We start from the raw sequence: 15443 nt of genomic DNA on the forward strand, positions 1-15443 counted from the left end.
CCTCTTATGAAATAAATTATCCTGGATAATGGCAGCACCTAGCCAATTTTGCCTGATTCCAAAGCTAAGCAGAATTTACCACGTGCACCTAATCACAAGCCTAACCTGCCAAATTGGTTTTTTTTACACCACATCCCCGCTCACATTGTTACCTTCATCTGCTGATTGTTTTTTGTCATCTGAGCACAGATCTGTTGTAAAATCAGTTAGGCTCTGTCACTCATAACCTTGGAGGAGTACAGTGATTTGGAACAGGCAGGATTGGGACTACCGTAGCAATGAGGACTGCAAATTTCACTCTGGTTTAATTTTCTATTGAATTAATTCTCAGTTTCAGATAATGCTATATTAAGTCTTGATAACTCACCTTATTGCGTCTCATAGGCAACCTGCAGTTAAGGCAGCTTAAAGTCAACTTTACTAATCTAGTTTTAAAGTAGTAATTACCTGTTCTTCTGATGCTATTCTCTAATGGTTTCTGTCTGCCTGGTACATTTGGGCAGAGTGGGTGCACTCCACATCCCCTCAGTTCTATACTGGCATCTTGTGGGATCAAAGAAAATGCCCTCTCTGCCAGGATCCCTGCTCTCTGGAACAGCATTCTCCCTCCCCCCCCCCCCAGGTATGGAGGGCACTTATTCTTCTGGAATTTCAGAAAGCTCTTAAGCCCTGGCTTTGTTTCTAAGTCTGGAGTTAATGTGTTCACTGATGTATTGGTGGGTTCCTTGTGGTATCCAATAGAGGAAAATGTCTGTAGCTCAGGATTGAACTGTGGTATTCTTGATGCTCTCTGAGATTAGTTGTTGCTTGCAGACATTCCATTACCTGACTGAATAACTTCATCTGCACAACACTGTCATACCGATGATGTTATGTAGTTCGGTAAAGAAACATCTGCAAGCAAACAACCATGCTCAGGGAGCACTATGGATTCCCCTGTGATGTTTTCATACAGTCTTCTGAAGTAAGCAGCCATATAAATCTAATACATGAAATTAAATTATTGTTGCTGAAGACATAATAAAATCATTTTTTCTTTTCCATCTCTAAAACCTAGGATAAAACAAGAGTAGTAGTTTAAAACACTTAGGACATTTCATTAACAATGTGATTGATGACATGTCTGGGGTTTGTTCTTATGGGTCACTTTAAGCTGCTGCAAACACATGGCTCACTCTGGTTATTGTTTACTGTGCTTTGTTTTGAGCCATAAGAAAAACTGGATATCAAACTTCTGCAAGAGTTTCACCGCTTTCACCGCTTCTGGAGGCAGGTTGTTCCACTGGTTAATTGTTCTAACTGTCAGGAAGTTTCTCCTTAGTTCTAGGTTGCTTCTCTCCTTGATTAGTTTCCATCCATTGCTTCTTGTCATGCCTTTCTGAAGTGCTTCTCCTTGTCCTACATGGATGAAAAAGTTTAGCCCTCTTTGTGAAAGAACAGTCCTCCACTGCACAGAAGGTCAGTTTCAATCAGCAAGCATTATAAAGAATGAGCCTGTTACAGATAGTCCTCAAATTACAATTAGTCATTTAGTGACTGTTTGAAATTATGACAAATCTCCAAAACAGCCACAACCCGATTTCGAAATTCCAATAACCCACCATCACAGTCACACAATCACATTTTGGGTATTTAGCAAGTGGCCCACATTTATGGCTATTTCCCATGGTCACACAACTGCGATTTGTTATTTGTTATTTGCATTTTTTTGTCTGAAACTGGTATTTGCTCTGGTTTCCAGCAAGAAAATAGCCATTGGGTACACTGGATTTGCTTAATGGCCACAGTATTTGCTTAATGACTGTCTTAAAAAGTTGTAAAATCGGGTGTGGCAACATGGTGACTTTCTTAATGATTGGCTTGACTCATGACCATAATTCCAGGCTCAATTATGGTCATAAAAGCAAGACTACCTGTACAGCATGCTGGCCAGGGAATTCTGGGAGTTGAAGTTCACACCTTAAATTGCCAAGTTTGAAAAACAGTGGTCTATGGTAGCAAAAACTCAGAAAAAATCTGGTAGCACAAGGGAATTTTATTAAACAACATATGTTACTTGTCAACACATGTAAAAAAAAAAGGACAAGATTTTGATTGCATGGTTTTGGCTGCCCTCTTGACTTTTTTGACCCTCCTTCCCACAGACATCCCTGAAAGAGAGTCACATTTGGTGTGTTGCTAATGTTGTTACATATGACAACATTATGTTTCTGTTGAAAAGGGGATGTGTGGGGCTGGCTTTGTTTTCTATTTTTAGTATTTGTGGAGATGCAATTTTACTCATTCCAAGTGCCACTGGCCACAGATGATCCCAGCTAGCCCTGATATACCGTTGGAGAAGTAGTTGAGAATAGTGCTTGCTTATTATTGATTCTTCCTTCCCACTTCACTGCCCCATACCTTTCCATTAGCCCAGCTGAGAGGTCCCAGAACCAGAGAAGAGCCAGGGGATGAAATAGGAGGGAACTCTCCCAATATGCTAACAGGGAGATTCTCTCCCAATTCACCCCATTCCTCTGCACTTCCGCTGCATCTGCCATTTATTTTTGCTCATTTCTGCCCCACTGCAATCAAAATTAGAGGAGCTGCTACAAAAAAGAGGGGGTCAACTTATTTTCCAAAGCATCAGAAGGCAAGACAAGAAACAATGGATGGAAACGAATTAAGGAGAGAAGCAACTTGAAATTAAGGAGAAGCTTCCTAACAGTGAAAACAATTAACCAGTGGAACAGCTTGCCTCCAAAGTTGTGGGTGCTCCAACACTGGAAGTTTGTAAGAAGAGACTGGACAGCCACAAGTCTGAAATGGTATAGGGTCTTCTGCTTAAGCAAGGGGGGGGTGGACTAGAAGACCTCCAAAGTACCTTCCAGTTCTATTCTGATTGATTGATTGATTGATAAGACTCTTGGGGGATCACATAGAATATAAAACTGATTGATTGAACATCCATGGTATAAAATCCCATACAAATAATAGAAACAATCAGCCTCCAAACATAAAAATGCAAACAATAAAAACAGAAGTTGATAAACATCAGGAAAAGGCCAAATATCAGTATCAATATCATGATATTCAATATCAACCCTGAATATCAGCAGCCTGATCTCCATCAGGAAGCTGTTCCGCTGTTGGATCAGATCAATCAGGCCAGGCTGGTATTACTTAGTGTAGATGATGCTGCAGATTTATCTGCCAGGTCAATTTCTCAACATGTATTTGGCACTCTTTCCCAAGCATCACAGCTGTCGCCTCTTAGTCAGTCCACAGCTGGCTAAACTTGCCATTTAAACCCATCACTTATACTCCCCTCTCTTGCTATTGATTAGGGAGAGTGACAGTGTTGCTTTCACTCAGTGGGAGGAGAAATGAAGGCAGAGGAATACCCATCACTTTCCTTCACTTGTCCCTGTTGAAAAGGACAAGGTCACTCCTGCTTGTTGGACTTGTTATTCAGCGATAACACAGCATCCAGCATGACAGCATAGTTGATGCTGGGCTATAGCTTGGAGAGAAGCATCTTAATGTGGCTGTCTGTCTGTCTGTCTGTGTTCTAAGACTTCAATTCCACAGTAGGGAAAGGTCCAGAATGACACTGAGTGTTGAGCACTCTCATAGTCATGGTTCTGCCACCTGACACAAAGCATGGAGTAGAAGGCAGTCAAAATGTATGCCTTGCCTCATATCTTTGCACCTGGGTGGAATGTTTACCCTCTTTTTCCTACAATGTTTCTAAGTAACAGGATGCTATGTACTAAAGTAGTGTTTGTCAACCTTGGCCACTATTCTGGCTGGTGAATTCCAGGAACTGAAGCCCACACACCTTCAGGTGGTCAGGGATGAGAGCCACTGTACTAAAGGAAGAAAGTTTCCTTAGTTAAACTGCAATAGATGCACAAACATATGTACCTGCTGCCTTCCAGTCATACTTTGATACAACTCTTTTTTGCCACGTGGTTTCCCTACAGCCAAGACCACACACTTATTTGCCTGCAATAGATCTTATACAAAAGTCCCCATATGGTCAAAAAAGCCGAGATGGCAGTCATGATAGTGCATTTTAAAAAAAGCCCCTGCGGACATTCTTTATCTTACAGAATATATTCCTGATGACAAGATAATTAATCAGAACACAAATCCATACATGAAGCAGCTAGGTTTGCATTGCAGAGTATGTGGGCAATTCTTTGGTGCATTAATGTGAGGAGGGGCTGGGCTGCAATGAGCAGGGCAGAAACTGAATGAATGGAAGCACATTGCAAGTAGGGGTAGGATTTCCTGATTTTAAAAAACTTGTAAGCCTATTTTAAGGCTTAAAATATAGTTTTCATGGCCTCAACTTGATGGGAAACTACATTAATTACTGCCCCACCTAGTACATACACTTCAGAGAGCTTGAGAGGGAACATAAAAAGGCTTGGGGGTTGAGAAAAAGCGTTAAATTAGTAATAGTAGTAATAGTAGTAAAGTTGGAAGGGACCTTGGAGGTCATCTAGTCCAACCCCCTGCTCAGGCAGGAAACCCTACACCATTTCGGACAAATGGCTGTCCAGTCTCTTCTTAAAAACTTCCAGTGTTGGAGCATTTACTGCTTCTGGAAGCAGGCTGTTCCACTGATTAATTGTTCTCACTGTCAGGAAGTTTCTCCTTAGTGCTAGGTTGCTTCTCTCCTTGATTAGTTTCCACCTGTTGCTTCTTGTCCTGCCTTCAGGTGCTTTGGAAAATAGCTTAATTCCCTCTTCTTTATAGCAGCCCCTGAGATATTGGAATACTGCTATCATGTCCCCCCTTGCCTGTCCTGGAGTTATAAAATGTATCATTGTACCATTCTCTCTGTTTGTCTGTCTTTCTGTCTCTCTTCACACATACGCACACAAACAAATATTTTCTGCCCCAGCTTCATCATAGTTCCAAGCTTCAGTTCCAAGAAATTAGCATCTTAATAAAAACATGGCAAACACAGTATTTACATTTGTAGATCCCCACAGAGTTCTGAAGAAACCTGAAACCCAGAAAGCAAGAATCATAAATTTCTGAAGTCACCTCTCAAATATGAGGAAACAGGAGAGACATAAACAAAAAGAGAGATAGAGATTTCTCAATAACTCAGACTGAAAAACAACAAAGTGAAACCGTATATCAACAGGGCAGAGTGAGATATCAGATGTGGCCAGACTCCAACAGCACAGCCATTTTAGTCCAAGCCCAGTTTAGAATACCATAAAAGAAAGAAAATAAAGTAATATACTGGCACTGTTCACACAACACACAAAGCCAGGTCAAGGAAGACAAGCAGATACATTTGCAAACATACTAATCCTGGATGATGTTTTTTTGTGTGTGAAAAACCCAGCTCATTTGATGATTCAGTGTATTAATTAATCCAGACTATGGATTAATTCAGGAACTGCATGATTCTAATTGCTCCTGGAGACACGTGGATCCTGCCAGATCCAGAGGGGATGCGGTCAAAGCAGCAAGATGGCGGATGTGGAAATACAGTGCAAACTCCGCCTCTTTGGTACATCCATACAATGCACATACAAAAAGGGAAAGTTTGCCTATTAACCCCATGTCACCTATTTTGGCCATCCCCCTGTGAACACTGCTGCCTTATCCAAATTGTGTCACTGAACACCAGCACAGCTGCTCACTGATTTTCAAAGAGTAATGAGTATTAAGCATCGGTTACAGTTTGCATACAGAGAAAAATATTCAAAACAAAAACAGAAATGTGGGAAATCATAAATCCCATCTCTATAATGTCATCATTATGTCACTACCCAATCCAATACAGCCCTTGACTCCCAGGGAAAAGAAAAGGGAAAGGGAAAGAAAAAAGTACAACCCTAACTGCTGGAAAGCTGGAAAGATTATTATTATTTTTTGTAATGTATATGTGGGTGTTTTTCATCATGCCCCAGTTGGCATTCCATAAATTTAATATAAGAACATGAGCATAAGAACATAAGTTATGTCCCTCAGGCCAGACTCCTGGCCCATCTAGTCCAACTGTCTGTTTTCAGTTGCCAACCTCACAAGAAAGTTCCCTGGTTTCCCAGCAATTGGCTTTCAAAAGCAGTTCCACTGCCATCAAGGCTAATAGCCATTGATCTCCATGACTTCTATGAACTGGTCCAACCCTTTTTTTGAAGCCACTTCTCTGGGTAGCGAATTCCAAACTTGAATTATATGTTGTGTACAAAACTATTTCCTTTTGTCTGTCCAGATTCTTCCACGATTCAATTTCATTAGGCAGCCTCTGGTTCTAATATTTTGGGAAAGGAAACAGAGCTTATTTTTGTCCATTTTATCCACGCTATACAAATATTTGTACATCTTTCTTGTGTCCTTTCTCATTTGTATGTTTTGTAGATGAAAATGCCCCAAATGTCACAATCTGTTCTCTTAGGGAAGCATTTCCAGCTTCTTGATAGTCTTGAGCTGCCTTCTTCTGAACCTTCTCTAGATCCCCTTTTTTAGGCACAGTGACCAGAATTGCACGCAATATTCCAGATGTGGTCTTACTATTGATTTATATAAGAGATTATGAAACTGACATCTCTGTTTTCAATTCCATTTCTTATTATCCCTAACAAGCTGTTGGTCTTTTTTAGAGTGGTTGCACACAGTGTTGACACCGTAATTGAACTGTTTACTGTTACTTCAAGATCTCTTTCCTCATCAGAAAAGCTCTGATCCCATTCATTTTATGCATACAGTAACTGATTTTTGGCACCGATGTGCATAATTCTTGGCCCTAATTCCTTCTTCGTGAGATGGCAAGATTGCTTTTTGGCTTTCTATCTGTGTTGCGATGGAGAATAAGGTACAGCTTCAGCCTGGCCACTGATCTGCTATTTTCGCAGTTTGTCATATTTAGATATAAACAAGTTGGAAAGCACTGTGTGCTAATTAGATTGTGGACCAGGAGCTATTTGAGAGTATGTTCTCAAGGATAGGTTAAATACAAGTTCAAACAAACTGACTTTCTTCAGGATAGTTTATTCAACAAGCTTGGCTCAAAGGTCACCAAGCCTTAAATAAACTGCAGAACAGAAAGCAGTAAAAAGAGATTTGTTGAGAACTGCTCAAAGTCATCTGCTTCAACTTGCTGTCTCCAATAATGTCAGACAACTTTACTGCAAAACTACTTTGTAGATTGATGGCTTTACTAAACTGCATTATTGGCTGATTGTTTCCTGTGTGTAAACCAACTAGAGAGGAAGATGGCCTAAGAAATCTCTTTATGGGTGGGGAAAAAAGAAAAAAAATATTTTACTATTTTTTCTTTCACTGGAGCTAAAAGAGAAAGTTGCAGAATTCCGGTCAATTTCACTCAGTCAAACCAAAGACAGATCTTGGAGGATTCCATTTTACTTATTTAAAACCTTAAAAACATTGTTTCACTGTTCTGTCACTGAAGTTTAAAAAAAAAAAAAAAGCCCAGTTTTTCACCATGTTACCGCTAGACCTCTGACTGCTAGATTAGATGTGATACCAACAAGTGAATGGAGGGGTTTGCTTCCAAGGTATTAAGATACAGCACGGAAGTCAGGGAGCGTGGCTTGAATCAGTGATTTGTGATGCAGTCAAAAAATACAGGCAAGGTGGTGTTAGCTACTGACTGCAGATGGTTTCTGAATGACATGATCTCAATGTTGTCTTCTCAGGAGGTGCTGGAGTGAACTGGAAATATGGGATCTACCCTGAGTCGGTTGTATCTTTCTAACCAAGTATTTTTCTGGTAGGAGTTCCTGGGGATTTCAAGAAATATTGGATCTGTCTTGGGCCTATTACCCAAGGCTAAAGCATACAGTGAATGCTTGTGTGAACTGGGTATGTCTAGTCTAATGAAGAGAAAGACTAGGGATGACATGATAGTAGTCATCCAGTATTTGAGAGACTGTCACAAAGAAGAGGGGGACAACTATTCTCCAAAACACTTGACCGCAGATAAGAAGTAACGAATGGAAACTTACTAAAGTGAGATTCAACCTAGAATTAAGGAGAAATTTCCTATCAGTGAGAACAATTAATCAGTGGAAAGGCTTGCCTCCAGAAGTTGTGGATGCTCCAACATTGGAAGTTTTTAAGAGGAGACTGGACAACCATTTGTCCAGAATGGTATAAGGTCTATTTGAGCAAGGGGCTGGACTAGAAAATCTCCAATGTCCCTGCCAACTCTGTTATTTTGTATTCTGTATACAGAGTGGGGTAAATGCTATTTCTACCCTTACTGCTCTTCTCTTCGGAGCTTGATATATCCACTGTTAAAATATTTGCTTGAACTGTTCCCTTTTTGTATTCCATTAAAGCACGAATATGAAAGCTGAGGTTTCTTTTCCACCATCCTTATACAGTAGCACCTTAGATTATAATTGTACACAGTAGCATTTACTTTTATTTTGAGGTGGAAACACAGGAAAAGTGTAGTAAAAGTTCCAGTTGCCTCTCCTATCAGAGCAGTTCACTGATATGCACAGATACATGCATAAACACACACACACACACACACACACACACACACACGAATGAGCAAGTGGGGCCACAAGCACCAGCTCCCACTGCTTGTGTGAGTGGGGCTGTGTGTGCACACATGCTCAGCCGCCACTGGGGTGGCCCTCTTCCAAATGGGCTGTGGCCTGGTAGTGGGCAGCAGAACAGAGGTTGGGGACACCTAGTCTAACTGACTGTAGCTTTGTAACTGTCCTGAAGGATTTTGCTAGTGGGCCTATTATTGAAAAAAGAAAAGATAACATAGCACTTAGCTCAAACTGTGGGGAAGAGTGTCATGAAATGGCTTGGAGGTAAAAAGTTCATTATTAGCATGTTAAAAAACACACCCAGAGGTGGAGAACTTAGCTAATTAAGTGCATCCCCATTCTTATTATAGGACATTAGCCTAATCTACACATGTCTTCAATAAATCAGCAAAAAGTGATGAAATATCAAGAAATTCTGATGTATATATGGGGATTATGGTATAAAGAGAGTTTGTTGAATATCAGCAGACATGCTTCATTTGGACTTGGGAGACCCAACCCAAAGTTGAAATCCAACAAAGGAAACCCAGGGGAATCAAAAGCCTCTCTACACGGCATTTTTTTTTTCTTACTACCAATTCTTTGCCTGCCAGTCTGCTCCGAAACCAAGGGTCACGCCAAATGACCAGCTGGAATTTAGTTCAAGGGTAATTTCCCATTTGCCCTCTACAGCAAACTTTCATTTCTCATAAATGCCATCTCAAACAAAGAAAAAAAGAGAGAGGATGGTACAAGGGTAGGGCAGGTTGAGAGTCCGTTGGTGACGCCCCACCCATGCTTGAGCTAAAGAGCCCGCCCAGGTGACAGGACAGTTTATAAATCAGCTCAGAGCTTTGGGTGCTTCACCTGCTTTGCTCAAAACCTCATGACTACACAGCAGCAGCCAGCAGCATTGAGTTTGGAAGGTAGTGGCTGATTTGACTGCGCCAACATGTCGATGGGTCTGGAGATTGGTGGTATAGCCCTATCTTTCCTGGGCATGATAGGCACCATCTTGTGTTGCGGGTTGCCTATGTGGAAGGTGACTGCCTTCATCGGCTACAACATCGTCACTGCGCAGTTCACCTATGAAGGGCTATGGATGGACTGTGTGGCTCAGAGTACTGGCCAGATGCAATGCAAGGTCTATGATTCCATGCTGGCATTGCAACCAGATCTACAGGCTGCGCGGGCCTTAATTGTCATTGCCATTGTTCTTGCAGTGATGGGGATATTCATTTTCCTGATGGGAGCACAGTGCACTCGCTGCATTGAAGATGAACCTACAAAAGCCAAGATCACCATCGTTTCTGGGGTCATCTTTCTGCTGACTGGCATCCTGACTCTCATCCCCGTCTCCTGGTCTGCCAATCAAATTATCCGTGATTTCTACAATCCAGCAGTCCCACCTGCCCTGAAACGCGAAATAGGACCTTCACTTTACATTGGTTGGGCAGCAGCAGCCCTTTTTCTTTTTGGAGGAAGCTTGCTGTGCTGTTCCTGCCCCCCCAAGGAGGAGAAGTACAGACCCACACCCATGGTTTACTCTGCACCCAGGTCTACTGCGTTGAGCTATGACAAGAAGAACTATGTATGAAGTGGCAGAACACCTCCATGGTTGTAAGTGTTGCATGCCTACGAGGATGGGTTAAATTCACCTTTGCTTGCTCAAGAAGACGAAAAAACTTCTACCAAGATTCATTCTCATATTCAGTGAGAATTTGTATAGCAATGGTCTGTATGACTCGCTTCTCATGGAATTCCTAAGAGGGGGAAGGAACTTGCCTGGCCCCATTTTTCTTTGTTTGCCTCTGATATAAAACATGCTCAGACTTTCATCAGACACTGGTTGTAGAGACCCCATCCCTTCTGCTCAAGCTTGACCTTCAGCCCTCAGCTTAAGGGGTCAAAATGATTGCAGACGGTTAGTATAACTACGGAAGTGTCAAGTAGACTGCTTCTTTGAATGATGGTTTCTGTGCTGTTGGATTCTTCCCCCCCCCCCTTGCCGGGCTTCCAACTTTGGACACTTGTGTTTTCTAACCATTTGTGGTTTCTGAAAGGGAACCCTTCAAGCAATGGGTGAAGAATATGATCATTTTGCTGGACATCGAGATGAGGACAATGTCAGCACTTGAGGTGGCTGGACAGTTGTTGAATATTCTCGGATATGGGTGGCAAGTGGCAGAGGATGCTCTTTCCCTAAAATTTTATCTGCATTTACACAACATACTAAGAGTCCTTAGCTTGAATCATGGTTAGTTTGGGAGGCTATTGTGTTGCATAAACCCAACCCAATTGCTTAATTTATTATTCAATGCATATTGAGCTTAGAGAAATGGTTTAATTCGGTATCCAAGTGAAATATGTTGAGAGGACACTACCCACAAGTCTTTTCCACACTAAGCAACAAATTTGAGATAGGGGGAACAGCTGTGTGAGGAAGTTTGGCAGCCACATTTGTACATCCGAGCACAGGAATTTGCCTAAATGAGGAATCAAGAAGGCTGATACTCTTCCTCTTCTCATTCTGAGTCTTTTAGAATGAGGGCAAGATCCCCTCTTCCCATCATAAAGAACAGCCAACCATGAAGGTACTGCTCCTTCAACTGCATGTTGGCAGCAACTGGTGGAAGGAAGAGAGATAAAGAGCTGCCAGTGGCCCCTCTAGCCAAATAAAGTTCATCTCCGGACACTTTTGTCCTTCAGAATCATTTCCCCATCTTTCCAAGATGATATAGAGAGAGCACTTGCTGGCAATGGGATGTGAGTGGGTGGATGGGATTTTATTATTCATAGCTGAGGGTAAGCATGATGCCCTCTTTTATTCTGTGTATATAGGAAGTTACATTGTGTTTCTTTCTTTCTTCCCCCCAATAAAACCGTTTGAGAAACCAACCAAATCTTGCATACTTAATTATTTGGGAGTTGGCAAATTCCATTCTCCTGGGAACAGTGAGCTGTACTGGCGAGTCCCAAAGAGATCTATCTTTCTCTTCTGGTGAACATTTTGTTCCTTTTGCTCCACAAGTTAGTTTTGTCATTATTATCTTTTCTCCAATATTCTCTCCTCCCTCGGCCCCAGCAACATAAACAATGCTTTGCTTGTTTTATGCTCAAAACCCTGCCAAGAGTCAAGAGACCATTGGGGGCTTGACAGAAGCCAAGTTTTTGTTTAAAAAATATGAGCTCAACTCTGAACACGGCCAACAGCAACGGTGGTGAACATTCTGGAGTGGAGAGAAAATCTGTGTCTGGTTTGCACAAACTGCTAGAAATGGATTTTCATAACATTAGTTTGTACCAGAAGTACTCCACAAGAGACTAATGAATAAGGTAAAATGAGGAGATTAAATAGTAAAGATAATGGAACAGATTAGCTGCAGGGGATTTGCTTCTCCTATTTCAAGTCACTCTAAAACAGGGAAGTTGTGGGGAAATAGAATGGAAAAAATGGATATAGATTATATTAATATGCCAGTTAGTAAGTTCGATCAGCAAGTTACAAAAAAAGTCCATTTGACAAAAAAAATGTAAATTAATCTGCAGAACCCACTGCCATAAGATCCAGCAATGGCCAGCGAAATGACTTTAACAAAGGCTTGATAAAGCATGAAGAATGAAAAATGAACATTGTCCATCAGGCTAAATTCAGCAGATACCAGTAAAAGAGGCCATCGAGGCCCTGCTCACAAGCACATGTAATTAGATGGAACCAGTTTTGTTTAATCAGCCCAAATATATTCTAAAAACAGTTATTTAATGAGATTCAGAAATAATATATTAAATTAGATCAGCATTTCTCAATTTTGGTAATTTTAAGATAAGTCGACTTCAACTCCCAGAATTCCCCAGCCAGCAGAGCTGGGATTCTGGGGGTTGATGTCCACCTATTTTAAAGTTGTCATGGTTGATGAAGTCTGAATTAGACCAAGGATGTCCAATCATGGTTGGCTGGGAAATTCTAGGGGGTGAAGTGCACAGGCCTTAAAGTTGCTAAGGCAGGGGTAGGCAACCTCGGCTCTTTTATGACTCGTGGACTTCAACTCCCAGAATTCCTGAGCCAAGGTTGCCTACCCCTGTGCTAAGGTGTAGATTAATGTGTGTGTACATGAAGAAGGCACGAGGATTTATCACAAGCTTCAACTTATGTTATTCTCTCACAATGCCTATAAGTTTCTTGACCTTCACACAACCATCTGAGTCCAAGTCAAAGAAACATCTTTCCTCCCTTTGGCCTTTGCACCCCAATGGAGTGACCTGAGCCACAAAAATCCCCCCACCCCAGTTCAAACCGTATCACTTGTTATTGAAACATGATCAGAAGCAAGCAGGAAAACTGGCTACATTAGGCAGGGAAGCAAAATGGGAGATAAATATCACACACACACAAAATCACTGGGCTGATGGTTTGGATTTCATATGTTTGAATGAGTTCTCCTGTACGACATACATAAGGCAGAAACGTATAACCCTCGCTTTCTAAGGATGATTGATACAATTACCCTTTTCCTGGTCTCAAACAACATCATTCCCCTGGGAAAAAAGCACAACTGGTTGTTTTACTGTAAGTTTCTGTGCAGCAGCAGTCCCAAACTGGATCCTCAGCTCACAAATAAACAACTACAAAGTGCTCCATTACCCCCAGCATATGCCCAAATTACCTCCCAGGATAATTACACCCCCCACCCTAAGAACTACTATTTTACATCATGTTCATTCCAGGACTTACTTATACTATATTTAAAAAAAATCCAAACCTTATGAAATTTAGTCCAGAACTTTATTGCTTATAAGAAAACATTCCAAAGCATAAGAATTGTCCTCATGTTTGGATTGGAAACCTATCTCCTACCTCGCAATTTACAAATTACTTATGTTGTTTGTTTGTTTGTGTGTTTATTTGTTAAACAAATTTATATCACCATCCAATTCACACGTGACTCTGGGCAACTTACAGTATTTTAAAACTTCACCACATAATAAAAACCAGTAAAAAAAATCTCTCCCCACCTCACCTGGCAGCAAGGACACAATCAAATCAGCCCTTGATCGGCTTCATCTCCATTCGTGTCCCCAAGTCTGCTAACAAATCCATGTTTTTAAGGGCCTTTTGGAAAAGCAACACATTGGAGGCTAATCATATGTTGGGGTGGGTGGGTATGGGGGAATGATGTTTTACAGAGAAGGGGTCACCACCAAGAAGGCCTATTTTTCGTATGTGTCCCACCAGATATACAGTACAATCCTAATCAATGGGATCCATAAAATACACTTCCTTCCCATCCTTGTGGGCCAAGTGGATGTAATAGGCGAGAGGCAGTCCATGATAAACTTTGCATGCTCAAAAGCAGGGGTCTTCAAACTTGGCAACTTTAAGACTTGTGGACTTCAACTCCCAAGTTTGAAGACCCCTGCTCAAAAGCATTCTTTGATGTATAGTTAACTTTACGTGGGCCATCTCCTATGCTGAGAACACTCTCAAGAGCAAGTAGCCAGTGTTTCAACTCAGGTGTGAATGGGGCTTTGGCTTCTCCTTAACCTGCAGAGAGTGGTTCAAACCTGTTTTCTTTCATTCCCACATGGGATATGTTTGGGATCTCCAGCCACTTCTCACTTGCACGTACTCAGGCAGGATTGGATTGAGCAAGCTCCTGTTTATTTTCTCTTGTTCCTGGTTTAGAGAGTATAACAAATGATCCACACCCTTCTGCTTGGCTTGAGTTACCAGCTGTAGATAAAGAATGAAACAAACATTGCAAACTGCAGAGGCTTGGGAAGAAATATAGAAGTTGGGGGGGGGGCAGGATTTCAGCAAGAAAGGAAGTGGAACAAAATGTCTTTCATATCCCAATAAAATCGATACAATTATTTTGTCCCCATTATCTGGAATAGCGTTCCCAAATCTGGTTGCTCCAGACGTATTGAGACTGCAATTCCCAGTCACCATTTTAGCAGTGTCTTTCCCCCCCCCTTAATTAAATACTTCCAATCTTTCCTTTGGCACTAAGCCAAACTTTAAACACTTTATTATCTACCATTTTATGGATAGCAACCAGCAAACATGATAAATAAATGCTTAGCACTACATAAAGAATTGATTTAATGTAATTTTTAAAGCAGAGCTTGGCATATATTCAGCTCATTTGCATCTGGACACTCCCACTTAATCTTTAGAAGACTTCCTTGATTGATTCTTTCATCTTCTGTTGCACATAGGATTATAGTCCATTTCTCCAGCATTTTGTTTGGTCTCTAATATGTATATTCTAATCTATGTGAATGTTTTAAGCAATACAAGTTAACAGAGTTAACAGAGTTGGTTAAGAGAGTTGGAAGGGAGCTTGGAGGTCTTCTAGTCCAACCCCTTGGTCAGACAGGAAACCCTGTACCATGTCAGACAAATAGTTGTCCAATCTCTTCTTAAAAACTTCCTGTGTTGGAGCATTCACAACTTCTGGAGGCAAGTCGTTCCACTGATTAATTGTTCTAACTGTCAGGAAATTTCTCCTTAATTCTTCTCTCCTTGATTAGTTTCCATCCCTTGCCTCTTGTCCAGCCTTCAGTAAAGCATTGGAGTACTGTTATCATGTCATTTCTAGCCCTTGTTTTCATTAAAGTAGACATATCCAATTCCAGCAACCATTCTTTCTGTTTTAGACTCCTCTAATCATCTTTGCTGCTCTTCTCTGCACTCTTTCTAGAATCTCAACATCTTTTTTTACATTGTGGCAACCAAAGCTAGTGTTATTTTACCAAGGCATTATAAAGTGGTATTAACACTTTACATCAGAGGTGTTAAACTGCCGGCCCATGGGCCGGATGTGTCATGCCAAAACCGTACCCAGCCCCTTGCCGGCAATGGAAAAAAAGTCACGATACGTCACGACACGTCACAGTGTGAGTTTGACACCCCTGCTT

At 41.3% G+C, this 15443-nt stretch overlaps 1 protein-coding gene across 1 annotated transcript; it reads left to right on the forward strand.

The window, feature by feature from the left end:
* The first annotated feature begins 9372 nt into the window (after positions 1-9372).
* CLDN3 (claudin 3) lies at positions 9373-11420 on the forward strand. Its single transcript, XM_039346267.1, has one exon. The coding sequence runs from the start codon at positions 9475-9477 to the stop codon at positions 10117-10119; it is 645 nt and encodes a 214-aa protein (XP_039202201.1). The 5' UTR covers positions 9373-9474; the 3' UTR covers positions 10120-11420.
* The last annotated feature ends 4023 nt before the right edge of the window (positions 11421-15443 follow it).

This window comes from Crotalus tigris, unplaced genomic scaffold (assembly GCF_016545835.1).
Source record: "Crotalus tigris isolate CLP2741 ecotype Arizona unplaced genomic scaffold, ASM1654583v1 scf7180000017987.690289119674:8195010, whole genome shotgun sequence".
NCBI lineage: Eukaryota > Metazoa > Chordata > Lepidosauria > Squamata > Viperidae > Crotalus > Crotalus tigris.

Bases quoted from the DNA above. Each gene is read 5' to 3' on its own strand.
- CLDN3 (XM_039346267.1), top strand. From the start codon at position 9,475: ATGTCGATGGGTCTGGAGATTGGTGGTATAGCCCTATCTTTCCTGGGC.